General features: G+C 48.9%; 1 protein-coding gene across 2 annotated transcripts in view; it reads right to left on the reverse strand.

Moving 5' to 3' along the window:
• Positions 1 to 19,925, reverse strand: part of FBLN5 (fibulin 5) — a 59,046-nt gene that overhangs the window by 30,805 nt on the left and 8,316 nt on the right. Inside the window, exons 2-4 of one of the 2 annotated variants that reach the window (XM_083167633.1) lie at positions 12,526 to 12,574; positions 11,102 to 11,150; positions 7,142 to 7,384 (exon numbers count right to left, since the gene is read on the reverse strand). In XM_083167633.1, the coding sequence (XP_083023759.1) occupies positions 7,142 to 7,384; positions 11,102 to 11,150; positions 12,526 to 12,574 (341 nt within the window). Of the gene's footprint in view, positions 1 to 7,141; positions 7,385 to 11,101; positions 11,154 to 12,525; positions 12,575 to 19,925 lie in introns of both variants that reach the window. The other variant, XM_083167632.1, reaches the window with a different exon arrangement.

A 19,925-nucleotide genomic window follows, 5' to 3' on the forward strand; every position in this document is an offset into this window, starting at 1 on the left:
GCTCACCCTGAAGAACCAAACTGCTAGATCTCTTGCAGATTATACTTTGATCCCGGTACATGGCACATGCTTATCCAAGACCATCAATAAAGCACAAAAGCTACCAGCGTGACAGGGTCCACAAACACAAGAAAACATGGAAGCGGATAGTTTTATATACTGTAGAAGAGTAATGGGACAAGGGCCATAAAATGATCGGCCTGTAATTGCTTACGGACGGTGTGGACAAAAGATGAGGAATAACCTTTATCATCTATTGTTCAGTTATACCCTTTTACACCAAGGAATAACCCAGGTCGGACCCAGGTCAGCCTTGGTGTAAAAGGGGCCAACCCAGGTCCAGTAACACTGGTCTCCTACCCAGGTCCTGACCAGGGTTGAACACTGGTTGAACCTGGGTCGTGGGCGGTGTAAATGGTCCCAACCCAGGTTGGGACATCCGGGTAGTGCTGAAAGGATACCAGAAGTGCTGGACGCCATTCCACAGTGCGCTGCAGTGGCAAAAGACAGCAGCCAGGAAGGATACGGGCAGTGCACACAGAAATCATAATTGGATGCAGTATCATTTATATTATTATTATTATTATTATTTGGGGGGGGGGGGGGGGAGCACATGGGAGATTTGGTCTGCTGCTGCAGGGGAGGGGGCTGGGGAGAGCACATGGGTGATGCTGCACCTTTATACCGCTATGTGCGCTTGAGCACTGAATAAAACTTTTTGAAAAATATTTTACTAAATAAACAAACCAACATTTTTCAATGCTAACTTGTCATGTCTTTTAATTTTTATTTAAAATCATTGAGGGAAAGTTGGATGCCAGTTTATCAGTCCTAAAATAGACATTTTTTACGTCATTCATAGGGAAAAGCAGTGCTGACCCAGGTTCAGTGTAAACGGTGCAGACCTGGGTCCGACCTGGGTCACAGTGCTGTGTAAATTGGGTATGAAGCTGGGTCCAACCCTGGAAACTCCCGTGTTCAAAGACCAGGGTCCGACCAGGGATTTTGGTGTAAAAGGGGTATTATAAACCAGCCACCGGGAAAAGACACCAGGTGCGATGTATTGTGGGGTTTGGATTGGTTGGTCCCCAGCAGGTTGTTAGACAGTCATTAGGTCGACACCATTAGGTCGACATGCATTTATGTCAACATGTGTCTAGGTCGACATGCAGGAAGGTCGACATGAGTCTAGGACGACATGGGTTAGGTCGACAGGGTCATTAGGTCAACATGGGGGGTTTTCACAGTTTTATTACCCGAATGTCACAGTCGACATGTACACAGCATAAAGTGCACCGTGTCCGCTCTGATGGTAGTTCATGAAATACCACCTGTCGGCATATGTCGGTTTAAAAAAACAGTGAAAACCCCATGTTGTCCTAATGACCCTGTCGACCTTATGACCCTGTTGATCTAACCAATGTCGACATAGACTCATGTCGACCTTCCTGCATGTCTACCTAGACACATGTCAACCTAAATGCATGTCGACCTTATAGTGTCGACCTAATGACTGTCTAACAACTTGCTGGTGACCAAATGAGCCTGTTGACCTAACCCATGTCGACCTAGACTCATGTCAACCTGTATGCATGTCGACCTAATGTTTGTCTAACAACTTGCTGGTGACCCAATTACCATATCCCATCTTATGGGACCGCAGGCAGATGGCTGTAAAGTCTGGTGGGCAAGGAATAATGGGGCAGATGTATCATAGCAGCGCTTATCGCGCCGCTATGATACTTCCTGCTTCGCCTCAATAGCGAGGCGAAGCAGGAAGGGACATCGACAAGATGTATTAACATCTTGTCTGCCAAAGCGGGGGAGCGTTAACTCCCCCCTCCGGCGATGTCCCTTTCTGGAGATAGCGCATCAGTTAATACTGATGCGCTATCTCCTGTCCCCCGGCCGGCCGCACTGGGCATGCGCGGGATCTCGCTGTTCACGCGAGATCCCCAGCGCAGCCCACAGCTGACAGCAGGGACAGCGCTGTCCCTGCTGTTTAGATAGGGCTTCGCCAGCCTGATGCTGGCGAAGCCAAACCCGGCTTCGTGCGGAACGGTCAGCGATGCTGACTGTTCATACATTCGGCCTGCTATCATTTTGATAGCAGCGCCGATATGGACAGGGGCGCATAGCGCCCCTGTCCATTACCGCATGCTGGCGCCGTCATACATGGGGGAGAAGCGGTATCAGTGCACATAACGTGCGCTGATACCCCTTCTCCCCCATAACGACGGATCATACATCTGCCCCCTAGATCCAGAAGGGAAGGGGAATCTTACTGTTACGGGATCTAGAGAATTGTGCATCTCCTGTGTTACCGTGACAACACCCTATGCCAGCGGGTTCCCAAACATGGTCCTCAAGGCAACCCAATAGTCCAGGGTTTACATACAGTATATCCACACTTGGCCACAGGTGACTTCCACCAGATGTTCCAGAATCTGGAGGAGATCTATCCCATGAAAGGAGGCCGCTGTAGCTACAAAGGGCCCAATTGAGACACATACGCATGACTAGAAATTCGCAGCCCTGACGATAATGCATGCACATGGTACGCTGTGTGCACGTATGGGGTCCCTTTGCAAACGGATCATGTTACAACGGCGTTGACCTGCTCGCTGGGCTCGGAATACTTGGAGCACAGCTAGCAGGTATGAATCAGGACCTAAGGGGGAACCAGCAGACAGGTTCTCAAAAAATCTTTGAAAACTCTGTTTCCACATCTTCCATTACACCAGGGCCCTGATTCTGATTAGCAAACTAATCTGTACGATCGCACGCGGAGTTCGATGGTGAAGCTCTGCGCAGGAGCATATTCACCTATGCGCATGTGCTGGGCTTCTATGTGGGTGCCTTTGGAGACTTGCATAGTCTCCACAGTGCTCGCGTGCGCGGGGGGGGCGTGTAGGAGGTCGGCAGAGGGCGTTCGCATGCTAATGCCCTGCATTTCCTGGGCGTACCCACTAAATTTCTGGGTGCTCCCAGGAAATCGCTGGGCATCCCCATGTCAACAGGGGCGGCCACTTGCCTGCCGGGGTGGGCAGCTGGCGTCACCGGATGTCAGCTGCCCACCCAGTTCTTGGAGCAGGTAGCCACTGATTTAAGGCAGCAGAGACTGACTTAGATTAGCAAGCACTACAGGAATCATTCGATGGTCGGCGATGGTTTATGCAAAACATCCATTCGCAGTGTTGGCGGGGACATTCAGCATGTAGGCGGGCTGCTTAGCGAACCAAACAGAATTAGGGCCCAAAACAGAACCAAACAGAATTAGTGACGTAACTATAGCTCCGCAGCCCCCGCGGTGGCGGGGGGCGCAGAGAAATTGGGGGCGCCGCCGGGGGGGCTGCGGGGCTATAGTTACCCGCGGTCTGCGTCTCGCTCGGCTCTCTGTCGGGACCTTCCTGACATCACGGTCCCGGACGGCTCCTGCTGCAATGAAAACTGACAATTAGAAAATGGCTGCCCCCATACTGCAGACAGTTTTCTGTCTGCAGTATGGGGGCAGCCATTTTCTAAGAGTCTGTTTTCATTGTAGCAGCAGGAGCCGGCCGGGACCGTGACGTCAGGAAGGTCCCGACAGAGAGCCGGGCGAGAGTCGGACGCAGACCGCAGGTAAGAAGGGGGGGCAGTTTAGGTGGGGGGCGCCGAATAAACGTGCGGTGGGGGGTGGCGATAAATAGTTAGTTACGCCCCTGAGGGCCCAGGTCTCTTTTGCAGCATGTGTAATAATTCTGCAATAGAAAATGGAGCCACCAGTTCACCTTCCGAGGCCTTGTGAGTATAGGACTGGCTATTATGTAACCAATCTAAAATACAGCGCAGAAATACTGATTGAGTGAATGCCATTATGTTCGGGACCCCCAGCCCACCCTGTGCATTTTTAATGAATGTCTTATGCCTGGCCATACGTGTTTTTTTCCCCTGCCATAAGAATTTGAAGAAGCTTGTGTTTCATTTGGCGATGTCTTTTCTTGTCAGTTTTATGGGTAACATTTGAATGCAGTATGACAGTTTCGGGAAAATGATAGATTGTAAAGCTGCTGCTCTGCCCATCATGGATAGTGGTAGATTCCTCCTATTTTCCAACATGGTTATCATTTTGTCAATTATTGGGGTAAAGTTCAATTGGTATTATCTGAATAGGTTTCCTGGTATACGAATTCCCAGATATTTGAAGGAGTCCCTGGAAACCTTAAATTGATCAAGTACAGAAGACCCCCCACAGAGGCGAGTCCCGACCCGACAAAAACACTCTACATCCCGCAAACGACCCAAATACATTAGTCCGACTTGTCCTAAGGACAATTCAGACCTGATTTCGCCCTGCAGCTCCCCGGTAGAGGGACACACGATTTGGCACTTGATGTGCCAAGTTTTGCAAATGATACATCGCATGCGATGTATCATATGCAACTCCCAGGGAGCTGCAAGGTGGAGGGAGCAGGGGGGCGGGGGACATCGAGGTGGCGTGAGGGGAATGCTGCGAGGCGGCTGGGGGGGGCGCTGCTAGTAGTGCAGAGGCAGTGGACGCTGCGGGGGACAGTGACACAGAGGCGGCAGTAACATAGAGTCGGGCAGGGGGAGCCGGGAGCTGTCAGTACTGAAAAAAAAAAAGCCCATACAATGAATGGGCAGCATGTGATTGGCTGAGCGCTCTCTCAGCCAATTGCTGACTGGCTGAGAGAGCGTTCAGCCAATCACAGGCTGCCCATCCATTGTATGGGCTTTTTTTTCCCAGCGCTGACAGCTCCTAGCTCCCCCTGCCCGCCTCTACGTTACGACCCCTTTGCCGGTGTCCCCTGCCCCCCTGCCCGTCTCCCTAGCCGGCATCCGCCGCCTCTGTGTCCCCTTCCCGGCCGCACATAAGATTTAGCAAATCTGATGTGCCGCCGGTCAAATCACAGAGATCACCGGCAAAGATGTCTCTAGATCTGAGACAAAGAAAAGCATGTCATCGCCAAAGAGGCATAGCTTCGTTACCGCATCAGGGCCAAGGTCTCTTTGTATGTAACAAGGACACGGCATTCCTGCAGTCACAAATTTCCCTTGTAGCTAGCTGTACCCTGTGGTAACAGGACAGAACCCACTGAGCCAGAACTAGCAGTCGAGTGTCCTGAAGAACCCCAGATCTCTCCTTTATACTGCTAATAACTGGGGAAGCGCGTGTGGACTAGAGCGCGCTGTTCTAGTATGTCACTGTCTGCCTGTGGTCTCACTGGAGCGTCTGTGCCAGATATGACAAAAGGAATAAGATCTAGGAGTCTGGGGGTGATCTGTTCCCCGCTCTCTCCAGACATGAGCACACTGTGCAGACCTCACACATTCTGCAAATTAATATCCAGACAAAGAAAAAAAGTAATTATCACAAGCAATTCACTCAAGTTCCATGTTTGTTCTGCCGGACTGAGCTTAGTGGACACAGCTGCGTGATGCCCGCAGCACCCGTTGCACGCATCGTCAGTGTCTGGCAATAGATGAGGTGCACAATTACGGCCTGATTCTGGGTGGAATGCAGCATGTTAGTTTAGGTAACTGCACTCTCCACCTTTAGAATGTTCCAGCTCTCTCCGCAGAATTTTACCTGGACCCTTATACATGCAAAACTGAAAATAAATGTCTAAATATAGTTCCACAGTAATGACTATAAGGCAGCGGCCAGGTAACACTGCCTGAGGAAGCGGCCAGGTGCCAGGTAATGCTGCTTAAGTCATTTAGGGGCGCAGGGCTCTTTGGGCTGCTGTTGCTGGGCTGCTCCATGGCATCATATCGTACACTTTCCATCACCCCTTTAGTTGTTTAGTATATATGTTGCACCCTTCACATTTATTATTACCTCTTACTTAGGTAAGTCTTATCACATATCATTTCCCCTATCCCTTTTGCTATCACTTCAATGTCACACTAATGTGATGCCATGAAGTGGTTCTGCTGGGCTGGCCTGAGCCTGTATCCTGGACCTGTCTCAGAGTAGTGTTAGGGACTTGTCCTATTGAGGTAACCAGGACGTGGTGGACAAGCCGATAATAATGGCCATCATTATGCTAATAACCTCAGAAATGCAATATAGCAATGATATTAAAAGGTCTATCATTTATATTTAGTGTGCACCTGCAAACTCCTCCTCCTGCTTGCTGCACTACAAGTCTCAGAAGGTAGCACCTCATATGTCCAGGGTGTGCAGTTTAGGGCCCCTCCCCCTAGGTGCTGTATAGTGATGGATTTATTGTGCTGTGCAGTGACTTACAGTATTTGTGATGATTGCTGGCATGTAATGATGTAACAGAACACCTTCGGTCTGCACCATGGATACAATGTTGCATTACTATAATAATCACTGACATATGCAGAACTTCTGAGCATTGCCTCATATGTAACATTCTCTTCATTTTATGGACTATTCATAAACATATTCTTTAAATAAACATATATTTTCCTATTCCTTGTGGGAGTAGTAGTTGGTTTTTGGGGCAAATGGAATGTGAGTCTTATTATTGCTAATTACATAATGCTCCTTCTGTTTCTCCTGATGATGTATTACATTGAGGTTGATGATGTAACCCAGGTACAAAGACATTGCGGTAGGATATGATGAGTGTACAATATAAGCGGTGCGGGGAACACTGGATACATAGGGTGGCAAAATACCAGTGGCATTACCAGTCACTAATGATGTGACATTGGCCACACAGGCCACGCACTAATCATATGACATTGCCCACACAGGCCACTAATCATATGACATTGCCCACACAGGCCACTAATCATATGACATTGCCCACACAGGCCACTAATCATATGAGATTGCCCACACAGGCCACTAATGTTCTGACATGGGCCACAAAGGCTACTAATGATATGACATTGGCCACACAGGCCACTAATGATATGACATTATGACATGACATAATGATATGACATTGGCCATACAGGCCACTAATGATATGAAATTGGCCACACAGGCCACTAATGATATGACATTTTCCACTAATGACATTGGCCACACAGGCCACTAATGATATGACATTAGCTACACAGGCCACTAATGCTATGACATTAGCTACACAGGCCACTAATGCTATGACATTGGCCACACAGGACAGTGCTGCAGTAATGATGGAGTATGAGTACTCACCAATACACTGGCTGTTCTCATCCATCTGGTACCCAAAGCGGCAGATGACAGGTCTGGCAGGTGAGGGGAAATTTGACGCAGTAAGTGGTGGAGACAGGGGTGAGGCGGCTGGGAGGAAAGGGTTTCGGAATGAGGGCCTGTACAACGTGTTGGTCCGGGGGATGCAGAGGTAGCCCCCATTCTGGTTTACACACATCATATCTCCCCGGCAAGCGTCCGCGATGGTCCGACATTCATCTATGTCTGCAAACAACAAATAGCAACAAGTCAGTGTAATGTATGGGGGCATGTACTTCTCTGCTTCCTACAGCTCTCAGGAGTGGTCTGACATGTGGCAGCTTAAGGGGTGTACACACGGAGCGATCCTTCTAAGCGATTTTGACTACATAATCAAAATTGCTTAGAAGGTTAGTAAAGATCTCTGTCAAGGACAAATCTCCCTATAATATCGTTTAGTAAAAAAGAGTTGCCAGGCAAGAATATTTTGACTACAGTAGATCGCTGGCTGTCTCGTCAAAATCGCTGCTATTCACTGCTGAGGGAGATATTCACTAGGCGATCTGCAATGAATACCAACCAAGTATGTTAATTGTAGCATAGTCAAAATCACCCATAGACAAAATTGCTTAGTCAAAATTGCTGATGCATTTAGTCTAATCGCTTAGTAAAAATCGCTTAGTTAAAGTCGCTTACTAGCAAAAATCGCTTCGTGTGTACAGGGCAGGCGACAGGGGGGTCAAAGGGGATGCCTGTACCGGGCCTCAAGCTTGTTAGGGGCCCCAAGGTTCTGAGGTGCTCAGAGGCTGTTAGCATAGCTGTGGCAGTGCAGTGCCTAGCAATGGTTTATAAAGGCACCCCTCTGGTTCCTGTAAGGGTACTTACTCGGACCCTCCTCCGGTTTAAGTGAAATATTGTAACAATAAAAAAAAACACATTCAATATGCAGTAGTGAGGGGGGGTACTCATTACACACTGACACATTTCCAAGGTCACCCGGCAGGTGTACAGGTGTGATCATTTCTCACTGACACATTTCCCAGGTAACCCGACAGGTGCACAAGTGTGCTCATTACTCACTGACGCATTTTCAAGGTCACCCGGCAGGTGCAGATGTGTGCTCATTGCTCACTGACATATAGACATATCCCAGGTCACGCAGCAGGTGCACAGGTGTTCTCCTTACTCACTGACACATTTACAAGGTCACCCGGCAGGTGCAGATGTGTGCTCATTGCTCACTGACATATACACATATCCCAGGTCACGCAGCAGGTGCACAGGTGTTCTCCTTACTCACTGGCTCATTTTCAAGGACACCCGGCAGGTGCACATGTGTGCTCATTGCTCACTGACATATACACATATCCCAGGTCACGCAGCAGGTGCACAGGTGTGATCATTTCTCACTGACACATTTCCCAGGTAACCCGACAGGTGCACAAGTGTGCTCATTACTCACTGACGCATTTCCAAGGTCACCCGGCAGGTGCAGATGTGTGCTCATTGCTCACTGACATTTAGACATATCCCAGGTCACGCAGCAGGTGCACAGGTGTTCTCCTTACTCACTGACACATTTCCCAGGTCACCCAGCAGGTGCACAGGTGTGCTCATTACTCACTGACGCATTTACAAGGTCACCCGGCAGGTGCAGATGTGTGCTCATTGCTCACTGACATATACACATATCCCAGGTCACGCAGCAGGTGCACAGGTGTTCTCCTTACTCACTGACGCATTTCCAAGGTCACCCGGCAGGTGCAGATGTGTGCTCATTGCTCACTGACATATACACATATCCCAGGTCATGCAGCAGGTGCACAGGTGTTCTCCTTACTCACTGACACATTTCCAAGGCCACCCGGCAGGTGCAGATGTGTGCTCATTGCTCACTGACATATACACATATCCCAGGTCACACAGCAGGTGCACAGGTGTTCTCCTTACTCACTGACACATTTCCCAGGTCACCCACCAGCTGCACAGGTGTGCTCATTACTCACTGCCGCATTTCCAAGGTCACCCGGCAGGTGCACATGTGTGCTTATTACTCACTGACATATACACATATCCCAGGTCACGCAACAGGTGCGCAGGTGTGCTCCTTGCTCACTGACACATTTCACTTAGCGATACATGTCAGGAGCTGATTGGCTGGGGCCTCATTTATCATTCGTAACAAGTGATAACAAAAATATCCCTCATTGCAGTGGCAATAGCCCTGCAGGCCCCACAGTGGGAGGAGGCGTAAGTGTCTGCGGGGATATTGCAATGCCACAGCTGCCTGCTGGGACCAAGGGGCGAATTTAGGGGTCAGGCCGCCCCTAGGCACAACATTTCTGTGCCCCCCTAAGCGCAGGGAAGATCTGTGTGCCGCTCAGCTGCTGGATACACAGCAGCCAATAGACTGTGTGTGTGTGTAGAGTAGCCAATGGGCGGGCGCCGGCAGCAGTGAGCCTGAGCCATTTCCGAACACGCAGGGGGATCGTCGGACTCAGCCACTAAGCGGTGATGTAATGTGCATAGCAGAGTGGGTGGGCAGTGGTGGGTGACGAGCGGCGCTGCCGCCTACACATGATAATTCATGTCTGCGGCGGCGGCGCTCGTCATTCGCCGCTGCCCACCCGCTGTGCCGTGCTGCTATTTAACAGAATGTCAGCCTGCCTGCCGCCCTTAAGTGGTGCCACCCTGAGGCTGGTGCCTCACGGGCCTAGGCACAAATCCGGCCCTGCTGGGACCTGCCGCATCTGTGGCCGGGACCCGCAGACAAGTAAATCTGGCTCCTGCTGCTAATGAAAACGGACCATCACAAATGTCCGCCCCCATGTAGCAGACAGTTTTTTGAGGATGCTAGAGGGGGGGGGGGGGGGGGTGTTTCCAAAATGTTCTGGATCAAATCTAGTAGTTACGCCACTGCCTCATTGTTAAATCTTCCTCTGACAGGAGCTGGTCAGTAAGTAGTCTATTTCTCTCTCTACTGTATCTCTTTCCAAGGCTTACTACATCTAGCAATTATAAAACACAATGACAAATCTCTCTAGGTATTTCAGTTCTGTAATGGCAGAACTACAGCCCCACTGAAATAAATGGAAAAGCTCCATGCAACTGGTGTTTGGAGCACACATGAACTGCACGTACTGAATGCATGCGCAAACATGTCTTTGTGGGTCTTCATATGCGGTCTGCACTTATTTTATATGCAGACTCAGCCCCAGTGGGTAATTGGCCCTAGCAAGCAAGAAAATCAATCAGGGGCCTGCAGCACCACCTTGTGGCTAGTATAGGTTACGGCCAGCTGTTGAGCTTTCACCCTGAGACTTGGCCCCAGCCTAACATGTACCCTAGTGTCACAGTAGCTGTCACAAATCTATAGGAAAAGGAAGCGAGGATGAGGATGATGATGAGGATGATAATTTTTAAGTGTTTATTCAACTTGCACCACTTGCTGGGTAAATACATGATAACACTCCTCCCTAAAAAGACATGGCATGGGGAATAGAGGATCCCCAGATCCGGGATACTTGTCTACCTTTCCAAGAAGCCTGAACTAATACCCAATTATCTGTAGCTTCCTGGCCAATCCAGGAGGTTAGGCAAGCATGGACTGATGTGATTGGCTCGCTGTATGTATAAATATCATGTCAGAGGTGTCACCCCTTTGTTTCCGGGCAATACAGTGTCCCCCATTTCCCGTCTGTCATGGTCACCAGATGTTTTTGAAGTTACTGGGATTTGATTTAAAACAAGTAAAAGTCTGGGCGGTCAGCACAGGTGACACATTCCGCCCTTGTGTTTGGCTGCCAGGTGACAGTAAGCACCGGTCAGCATCACCTGTTATTCCCTGGGCACACTGCCCCAATCACCCTTTTACAAGCCTCAGGCTGGCATAAACATAAGTCAGTGTTTGCAGTGTGAAAGGAAGACTTGGATCGTACGGTCATGGGCTGGCAGCCGGCTTACCCAAACACTCCCCGGTAGCTCGGTCCATCTGGAAGCCGTTGGTGCACTGCTGCTGGGGTGTAATAAAAACACACAGATAAAACATTACAACATCACAAAAATAATAGTGCTATACTTACATGTAATTATATGTAATAAAATGTTTGTAACTACTGCAGATGCGGGGAACTGAGGCCAGTCTGTCTCCTCCCTCTAATTTGCATAAAGTGCCACTGGCTTTGGGGGTGGATTGGCAACAAATTAGAGGCAGAAGACAGTTTTTTATTATAATAATAATAATAATAAATTAGTAATCATTTCTAAAAAAAAATATGACAATTTCTGGATAACAGATTATAGAGCGCTGTGGTGTCATATTGCCTTAGAGGGAACATGGAGTGCAGTCGGCCAAAAAGCATCTCAGGCTGCTCCAGCTGCACTTGCTGGCCCCGCACACGCAGGTTTGGGAATTGACATTGGATACACGTTCCTTAGATAATAACAAAACCCAAATCTCTATTTTCCAAGCACAAAAGCAGAAAATAGCAGAAGGTGGGATTCACCCTGTTATAGGAAGAGGGGTAGAGTGATACAGCTCTGTGTGATTCACCCCGTCATAGAAAAAGGGGAGGAATGATACAGCTCTGTGCGATTTGTTTGTCATAGGAAGAGGGGTGGAGTTATAGCTCTGTGTGATTCGCTGTTGGGGAAAAAGGGGTGGAGTGATAAAGCTCTGTGTGATTCGCCCTGTCAGAGAAAAAGAGGAGGAGTGATAAAGCTTTGTGATTCGCCCTGTCATAAGAACATTCTTGCCTACTTTTGAAAACTAGTTTCAGGGAGATTATAGTCGGTAATAGAATTTTGCACAGAGCCCCATTGAGGGGGCATGTCATGCTCCACCCAAAGGGCGTGTCTAGTTCCATATATGGAGAGATTGTGAAAAGAGATTGTGAACGTGACACCTGTTAGCTGAATGATCTATTAGGGGCAAATAACAGATTTATATTAGCAGTCTGGCGACACAGCTAATATCATACCTCCCAACTGTCACGATTCCGTCGGGACAGTCCCGATTTTCGGGTCCTGTCCCGACGTCCCACCCGCGGCAGGCATTGTCCCGCTGCGGGGGGTGGCAGTTGGGAGACCCCCCAATCTAGTAGAATAGACGCTGTGCGCATGCGCACAGCGTCTATTCTCGTATGAAAATGAGGTCGCGGCTAATTAGCATAAGCCGCGCCCTCATTTGCATACGCCCCGCCCCCTTCGCCGCGCGAGTGTCCCTATTTCATCCGGACACAAGTTGGAAGGTATGTAATATCAGTCATGTTAATAATAAACATTTACCAAAAATATAAAAAATCAGATGTTCTGTGCGCAATCACAAACTCCATAAACATTTATACTTAAGTATATGTTATATCCCATGATACATGCGGAGTGCTCACCTGTGCATGCACAGCGTCCGTAAGGCAGAGTGTGAGCAGGGTCAGTATTCTGGAACAGAAACAGGAACATCATCATTAGCAATCGCTTCCCCCTAGTAACAGATAGCAAAGATAGCACTGCGGTCCACCAGCCCTTATCACAACTGAATTATGTAACCGCCTGGGGGGCCGGGATCCCCTTCTCGCAACTGGCAACCTATAACCGCCGGGTGATCCCGTTTTGCAACCCGACGCCAGGCCTGGCGCCCTACCTATGCTGGCCCGCAGTACTTCCGCCCCCGACGCCAGGCCTAGCGCCATACCATGGCTTGTCCGCAGTACTTCCGTCTGCTGCTTTGCCTTCTTTAAGTTGCGATTTGGTCCCGATTTCACCCGATTCAGATGGATCGGGCAGTGAAATCGGGCCAAATCGCATGCCCAGACACCCGGTCTGACCCAATGCGCAGCCGGGCAGGGGACGCTGGAGCAGGAGTCTGTGCTCCCGGTAGGTGGAGGGAGCAGGGTGGCTGGGACGCTGCGGGGCGGACGCTGCTATTAGGGAAGAGGCAGCGGAGTGCGGACGCTGCGGGGGACAGAGGCGGCACTAACGGAGAGCTGGGCAGGGGGAGCCGCCGGGAGCTGTCAGCGCTGAAGAAAAATAAGCCCATACATGAATGGGCAGCCTGTGATTGGCTGAGCGCTCTCTTAGCCAGTCAGCAGTTGGCTGAGAGAGCGCTCAGCCAATCACAGGCTGCCCATTCATTGTATGGGCTTTTTTTTTCTCAGCACTGACAGTGACAGCTCCCGCCGCCTCCCTCTGCCCGGCTCTCCGTTACTATCACTGTCCCCCGCAGCGTCCCATGTCCTTCTAAGCAGCGCGCCGCACCCCACCAGCAGCCCAACGTTAGGGGAAAATCGGGGCTGACTTGTCCTTACGACAAGTCGCCCTAGTGTATGGGGGCCTTAAGCTTAGGAGTCGATGTGGACAAGGTCGTGAAAGACAAAAGGACAATATGGCAGCGGTCGACGCATGCGGCCTTATTTTGGTTCATTCTTTCTGACAAAATCCTTCTTAGATGGGCAAAACCATGTGCACTGCAGGTGGGGCAGATGTAACATGTGCAGAGAGAATTAGATCTGGGTGGGGTTTTACTTCAAAGTGAGATCTATATTGCAGTGTAAAAATAAAGCAGCCAGTATTTTCCCTGCACAGAAACAAAATGACTCAACCAAATCTAATTCTCTCTGCACAGGTTACATCTGCCCCCCTGCAGTGCACATGGTTTTGTCCATCTAAGAAGGATTTTGTCAGAAAGAATGAACCAAAATAAGGCCCATGGAAAGGTCAACATGAGTTTCATTTTTTTTTCTGGTGTCAATTTGTAGATTTCATCACATGGATCCCAAATTAGTGCCCACTGCCCTCGCCAGGCCACATTCCCAATAGGAGAATGGTATATATGCAAACGCAAAAGAAAAAGTCACGTCAACCATTGCTATTTCAGACTTTTGCTTGTGTTGACCTTTTGTCTGTGTCGACCTATGAGCCAACCAGATGCCCTTTTCTTAGTGTCAAGAAAAGAGAAAAAAGATGAAAAATTCCATTTATTTCATCAGTTCCTAGTTTTTAGGTGATGCATGCTCTGCAGCAGTGGTGTAAAACTCATGGCCCTCCAGCTGTTGTGGAACTACACATCCCAGCATGCCCTGCCACAGTTTTAGCAATCCATTATATAAAATCTGTGACAGGGCATGCTGGAGGGCGATTAAGTTGACACCACTGCTCTGCAAGATGTATCTCTACAGGGAGCAATGCTCTGCAAGTCGTGTCACTACAGGGAGCAATGCTCTGCAAGTTGCATCACCACAGGGAGCAATGCTCTGCAAGATGTATCAATACATGGAGCAATGCTCTGCAAGATGTATCAATACAGGGAGCAATGCTCTGCAAGATGTATCACTACAGGGAGCAATGCTCTGCAGGCCACAGGCTTTATGTCATTTAGTAGTAAGTTAGTGATCACATAAAATCAGCATTAAAGCGCAGCTGTCGAATGAATAAAGAAAAGTAATATAACTGTAACCTATAAGAGAAGAAAGCTCTGGATTCTGCTTTATCTGAACTATTCCTCAGCCACAGGCGGTGATTGACGCGCAGCGCACCGCTCCTTGCCAGCCAGCCTGGACATGCCAACGACATGATGCGGATTGTTCTGCCAGTACGGGCTAAGTAAAACATTTCTCTTGGCTCCCTGCAGCAGGGTCTGTGGGAGAGGAAAGTCCAGCACTAATCATTCACTAATTTGTGGAGAAAACCGCAGAGGAATAAAAAGATTGAGCCGGCCAGAGCTCCCCAGGAACCCCCAGAGGAAACGGCCATTCCTTCCATTGTGTATAATAGCCCCGGGCCCCAGGGGGCAGCCAGAACGTCTACAGACCACATTAGGGGGGGGGGGGGGGGGAATTGGGGCAGATGCCATAAAGCAGAACCTGAGTTATTATAAACATTGTATCATGACTTCATTATGTGTCCTAGTACTCAGTGCCAGGCCAGCCAAAATACATGGACCCCGCCAGACGTCTGAGCGTAATCATTGGCATTACACTGCCCAGCTGTATGTCAGGTTCAGTAGGATGGGCAACATGAGTAGGATTCAACAATGGGCTCTGAGGTATGCCCACTTGCCATGGTAGAAGGAGCCATAATGGGACATTAGTGTCTGCATAGTGGCATACAATGACTGCCATGACCGTGATTTGATTTGATGGTCTGGATTGAGAAGCAGGACTAAAATGACACCAATTGTGATATTAAGCCCCGCCCCCTGCAATACAGAGATGCAATCCTCAGGCAGGAAGTGGGAGATCTGCCTGCTCTTTCAGGGGAGCAGGGGACTACTTGAAAAATCGTGAGTCTCCCAGAGGCGTACCTAGATAATATGTAAAACATATTACTTAAACAGTAAAGATGGGCCCCCTTCAGCTCTGGGCCCCATAGCAGCTGCACCCCTTGCACCTAAGGTAGTTACACCCTTGCTCCCACATGTTTCGGGAGATAACAAATACTCAGTCATTTATATTATTGTCTTATTTATATGGTGCCACAAAGGTTCATATTGCTCAGTACAAAGTGACCACAAGCTGACACATCTACACACAGACATGGACAGCTTTGTGATATTCTGTGATTGTGTATTCTTAGAACGTATTTGTTGTAACAAAAAATCCAATTCACTCAGGTATCTCTGTATTATATGAGGAATGACAGAAGTGTATAGATCTCCCTCATTGTGTTACCCATAGATAACTGTTGCACTTTATTACATCTCAGTTGTAATTGTTATTCAATCTGTTATGCTGTTTCAATTAACAGTGTCAATCGTACACAAAGTGTTACTTATACAGTATAATTAGTAAATAGAATGTATGGATACGGGAAGCCATTACCCTGATGAAGTATAGTTTAACCAGATACGCATCAGGTTGTTCAATCTGTGATTATGTTGGAGAACACAGCAGCCATTGGCTGGGACAGACCTCCTGAGCACCAATCATTTCCATGTTAGTTATTATATCTGTAAAGTCAATGCTGACGATTGTCTATACCAGCGGTTCTCAACCTCAGTCCTCAAGGACTCAAAACAGTGCATGTTTTCCAGGTCTCCACACAGGTGAAATAATTAGCTTCACCTGTGATCTTTTAAAATGTGTCAGTGAATAATGAGTACACCTATACACCTGTCAGATGACCTGGAAAACATGCACTGTTGGGGTTCCTTGAGGACCAAGGTTGAGAACCACTGGTCTACAAGAATGTTACACCGACTGAAGGGAGGACTTGCTGGGACTATAGTATGTAAACAAGACATTTGTTGTTGTCTTGTTTACTTACTCAGTATTTAACCCCTCCCTCATGCAAATGGATAATATTACTGAACTAATTGAGCATCTACCACTATCTTTATGGGACTATAGTATCACAGGTCGGCTGGGCCTGGCCAAGCTGCGGCTCTCCAGCATGTTACACCAGCTGATGGGAGGGAGGATTTTCTGGGAATGGAGTATCAGAAGTCGGCCGGGCCTGGCACAGCTGCAGCTCTCCAGCATGTCACACCAGCTGAAAGGAGGGAGGATTTGCTGGGATTGGAGTATCACAGGTCGGCTGGGCCTGGCCAAGCTATGGCTCTCCAGCATGTTACACCAGCTGATGGGAGGGAGGATTTGCTGGGACGGGAGTATCAGAAGTCAGTCGGGCCTGGCCAAGCTGCGGCTCTCCAGCATGTTACACTGGCTGATGGGAGGGAGGATTTGCTTGGACTGGAGTATCCGAAGTCGGCCGGGCCTGGCCCAGCTGCAGCCCTTACTCAAAAAAGGGAACAGGGGGAATGGGAGTACTTCTGCACAAGTTTTTATATTTTTATTAGTTTTCATACCCACATGACCCGAATCCTGAGAATGTATCAATTAAAAGGCATTAACATGACCGATTAAAGCTAAATTACCCAAGGGGACACAAGCTTATAGTGTAATAGGAAGCCAAAAGATAGTGGACTCAATAAAACTTACGACACAATTTACATCAAAAAGAAACACACATTCAGCGCGTGCATCGGTTTTAATAAACTGTTCAATGTTTGTTGAAGTCATGTATGTGGTTTATATTTCACTATAACGGTTCTTTTACACTTATACAATTAAAAGTTATATTTTAAAGTATTTTCCTTAGTGCGCCAGCAAAAAAGACAATCCTTTTCTTTCCTTGCTCCCCAGCTGCAGCTCTCCAGTATGTTATACCAGCTGATAGGTTGGAGGATTTGCTGGGATTGGAGTATCAGAGGTCGGCCGGGCCTGGCCAAGCTGCGGCTTTTCAGCATGTTACACTGGCTGATGGGAGGGAGGATTTGCTGGGACTGGAGTATCAGAGGTTGGCCGGGCCTGGCCAGGCTGCTGCTCTCCAGCATGTTACACTGACTGATGGGAGGGAGGATTTTTTGGGACTGGGGTATCACAGGTCGGCTGGACCTGGCCAAGCTGCGGCTCTACAGCATGTTAAACCAGTTGATGGGAGGGAGGATTTGCTGGGACTGGAGTATCAGAGGTTGGCTGGGCCTGGCCAAGCTGCAGCTCTCCAGTATGTTACACCGACTGATGGGAGGGAGGATTTGCTGGGACTGGAGTATCAGAGGTTCGCTGGGCCTGGCCAAGCTGTAGCTCTCCAGCATGTTACACCAAGATGATGGGAAAGAAGAGTTTCTGGGACTGGAGTATCAGAGGTCTCCCTCTACACCACCTCTCTGGGCACCCTCATCAGCTCCTACAGCTTCCATTACCACCTTTATGCTGATGATACCCTAAGCTATCTCTCCTCCCCCGACCTATCCCCATCACTCCTGTCCAAGGTCTCCGAATGCCTCACCGTCATCTCAGCCTGGATAACCCAACGCTTCCTGAAACTAAACATGGCTAAAACTGAACTTCTAATCTTCCACCCCGAACATCCCCTCTTCTCCCACTATCTCCATCAGCATTAGTGAAACAGAGATCACCTCCACCGACAAAACGCGCTGCCTCGGTGTCATCATTGACTCATCCCTCTCTTTCACCCCCCACATTCGTGCTCTCTCACAGTTTTGCCGCTTTCACCTCCGCAACATCTCAAGAATCAGACCATTCCTCTCCACTGACGCGACCAAAATTCTCATTCACTCTCTTGTCATCTCCCGCCTTGACTACTGCAACATCCTTCTCTCTGGGCTACCTCTTACCCGCCTCGCACCTCTCCAATCCATTCTTAACGCCGCTGCTAGGCTCATCTTCCTCTCCTGCCGCTCTACCTCCCCCCTCTGTCTATCTCTTCACTGGCTCCCCATTCCTTTCCGAGTTCTCTTTAAACTCCTCACCACCACCTACAAGGCTCTCTCCTCCTCCACCACTCCTTACCTCTCTTCACTGATCTCTATCCACACTCCCTCCCGTCCTCTTCGCTCTGTCGCCGACCGCCGCCTGACCTCTCACCTGATCACCTCCTCCAAGACTTCTCTTGCGCTGCCCCCCTGCACTGGAACAACCTCCCGCCACCCATCAGGCTTCTGATACCCTTACCTCCTTCAAGCGCTCCCTCAAAACCCACTTCTTCCGACTAGCCTATCCCTCCTCCTCCTAACCTCTTTCGCTCCTCCTATCCTGCCTACCCTACCCCTCCATCTGTTCCCATCCGTTCCTACTTATCCTATTGTTTTTCATTCGTCCATCCACCTCCTTTTAGGGCCAGATGTACTAAGCTTCAAAAGTGATAAAATAGAGAGTGATAAACAAGCAGCCAATCGGCTCCTGCCTGACATTTTTCAAACACAGTCTGTGGCATGGCAGGTTGGAGCTGATTGGCTGGCTGTTTATCACTCTCCATTTTATCACTTTTGAAGCTTAGTAAATCAGGCCCTAAGTCTGTTAACTCTTATGAGTAGGGCCCTCCTTCCTCACGTACTTTACCTCACCTGTGCTCCTGCCGTTCTTCCCTTCCTCTACTTCATCGTCAGTCTCCTCGACAATTTCGACACCTACTCCAGAACTGATGCTAATTTTAGTTCTACCAGCTATACCCCTATATATGCTGTATTTTATCAACACACCCTGTATGTTACCTTGTAATTTGTTTTTTGTTTGCTATATATGGCTCTGCGGACACTTTGTGGCACCTTATAAATAAACAAACTACTACTACTACTACTACTAGGTTGGCCAGGCATGGCCAAGCTGCGGTTCTCCAGCATGTTACAGCGGCTGATGGGAGGGAGGATTTGCTGGGATTGGTGTATCTGAGGTCTGCCGGGCCTGGCCAAGCTGCAGCTCTCAAGCATGTTACTCCAGCTGATGGGAGGGAGGATTTGCTGTGACTGGAGTATCAGAGGTCGGCCGGGCCTGGCCAAGCTGCGGCTTTTAGCATGTTACACCGGCTGCTGTGATTGGATTCGCTGTCCATTCACAGTAGCCCCTGTCAAGGAAGCACTGCTAGAAGTGCTGCTTTTGGAATGGGCTTTTTTTAGCCCACTGCTTAGCCATGCCCCCCGCTTCATCCCCTTGCAGTTGTTAATGGGAGGCACGCTTATCGGTGCCTCGTAAACTATTTAAATACTATAAACTGCTAAAATAATATAAATAAATTACTTACACAGATTATGTGTCATAGGTATATTTACTATATTCTTTGTATTATTTTAAACAAAGTCTCCCCTGTCTGCACGTCCCTGGACAGCTCAGATGCTACCCAGCTTCCCCTGCCCCCAGCTGTGTGCAAGACAGTGGTCACACTCAGCCTCACCTAAGACACAAGCGGAGGCCAGTATCTGCTATGGGTGCCAGCCCATGCAACAATATAGGGTGCCAGTCCAGGCAGCAGAGTGCAGAGAGGAACACACATGTGG

Source organism: Crinia signifera, chromosome 12 (assembly GCF_055691185.1).
Source record: "Crinia signifera chromosome 12, ASM5569118v1, whole genome shotgun sequence".
Classification (NCBI taxonomy): domain Eukaryota; kingdom Metazoa; phylum Chordata; class Amphibia; order Anura; family Myobatrachidae; genus Crinia; species Crinia signifera.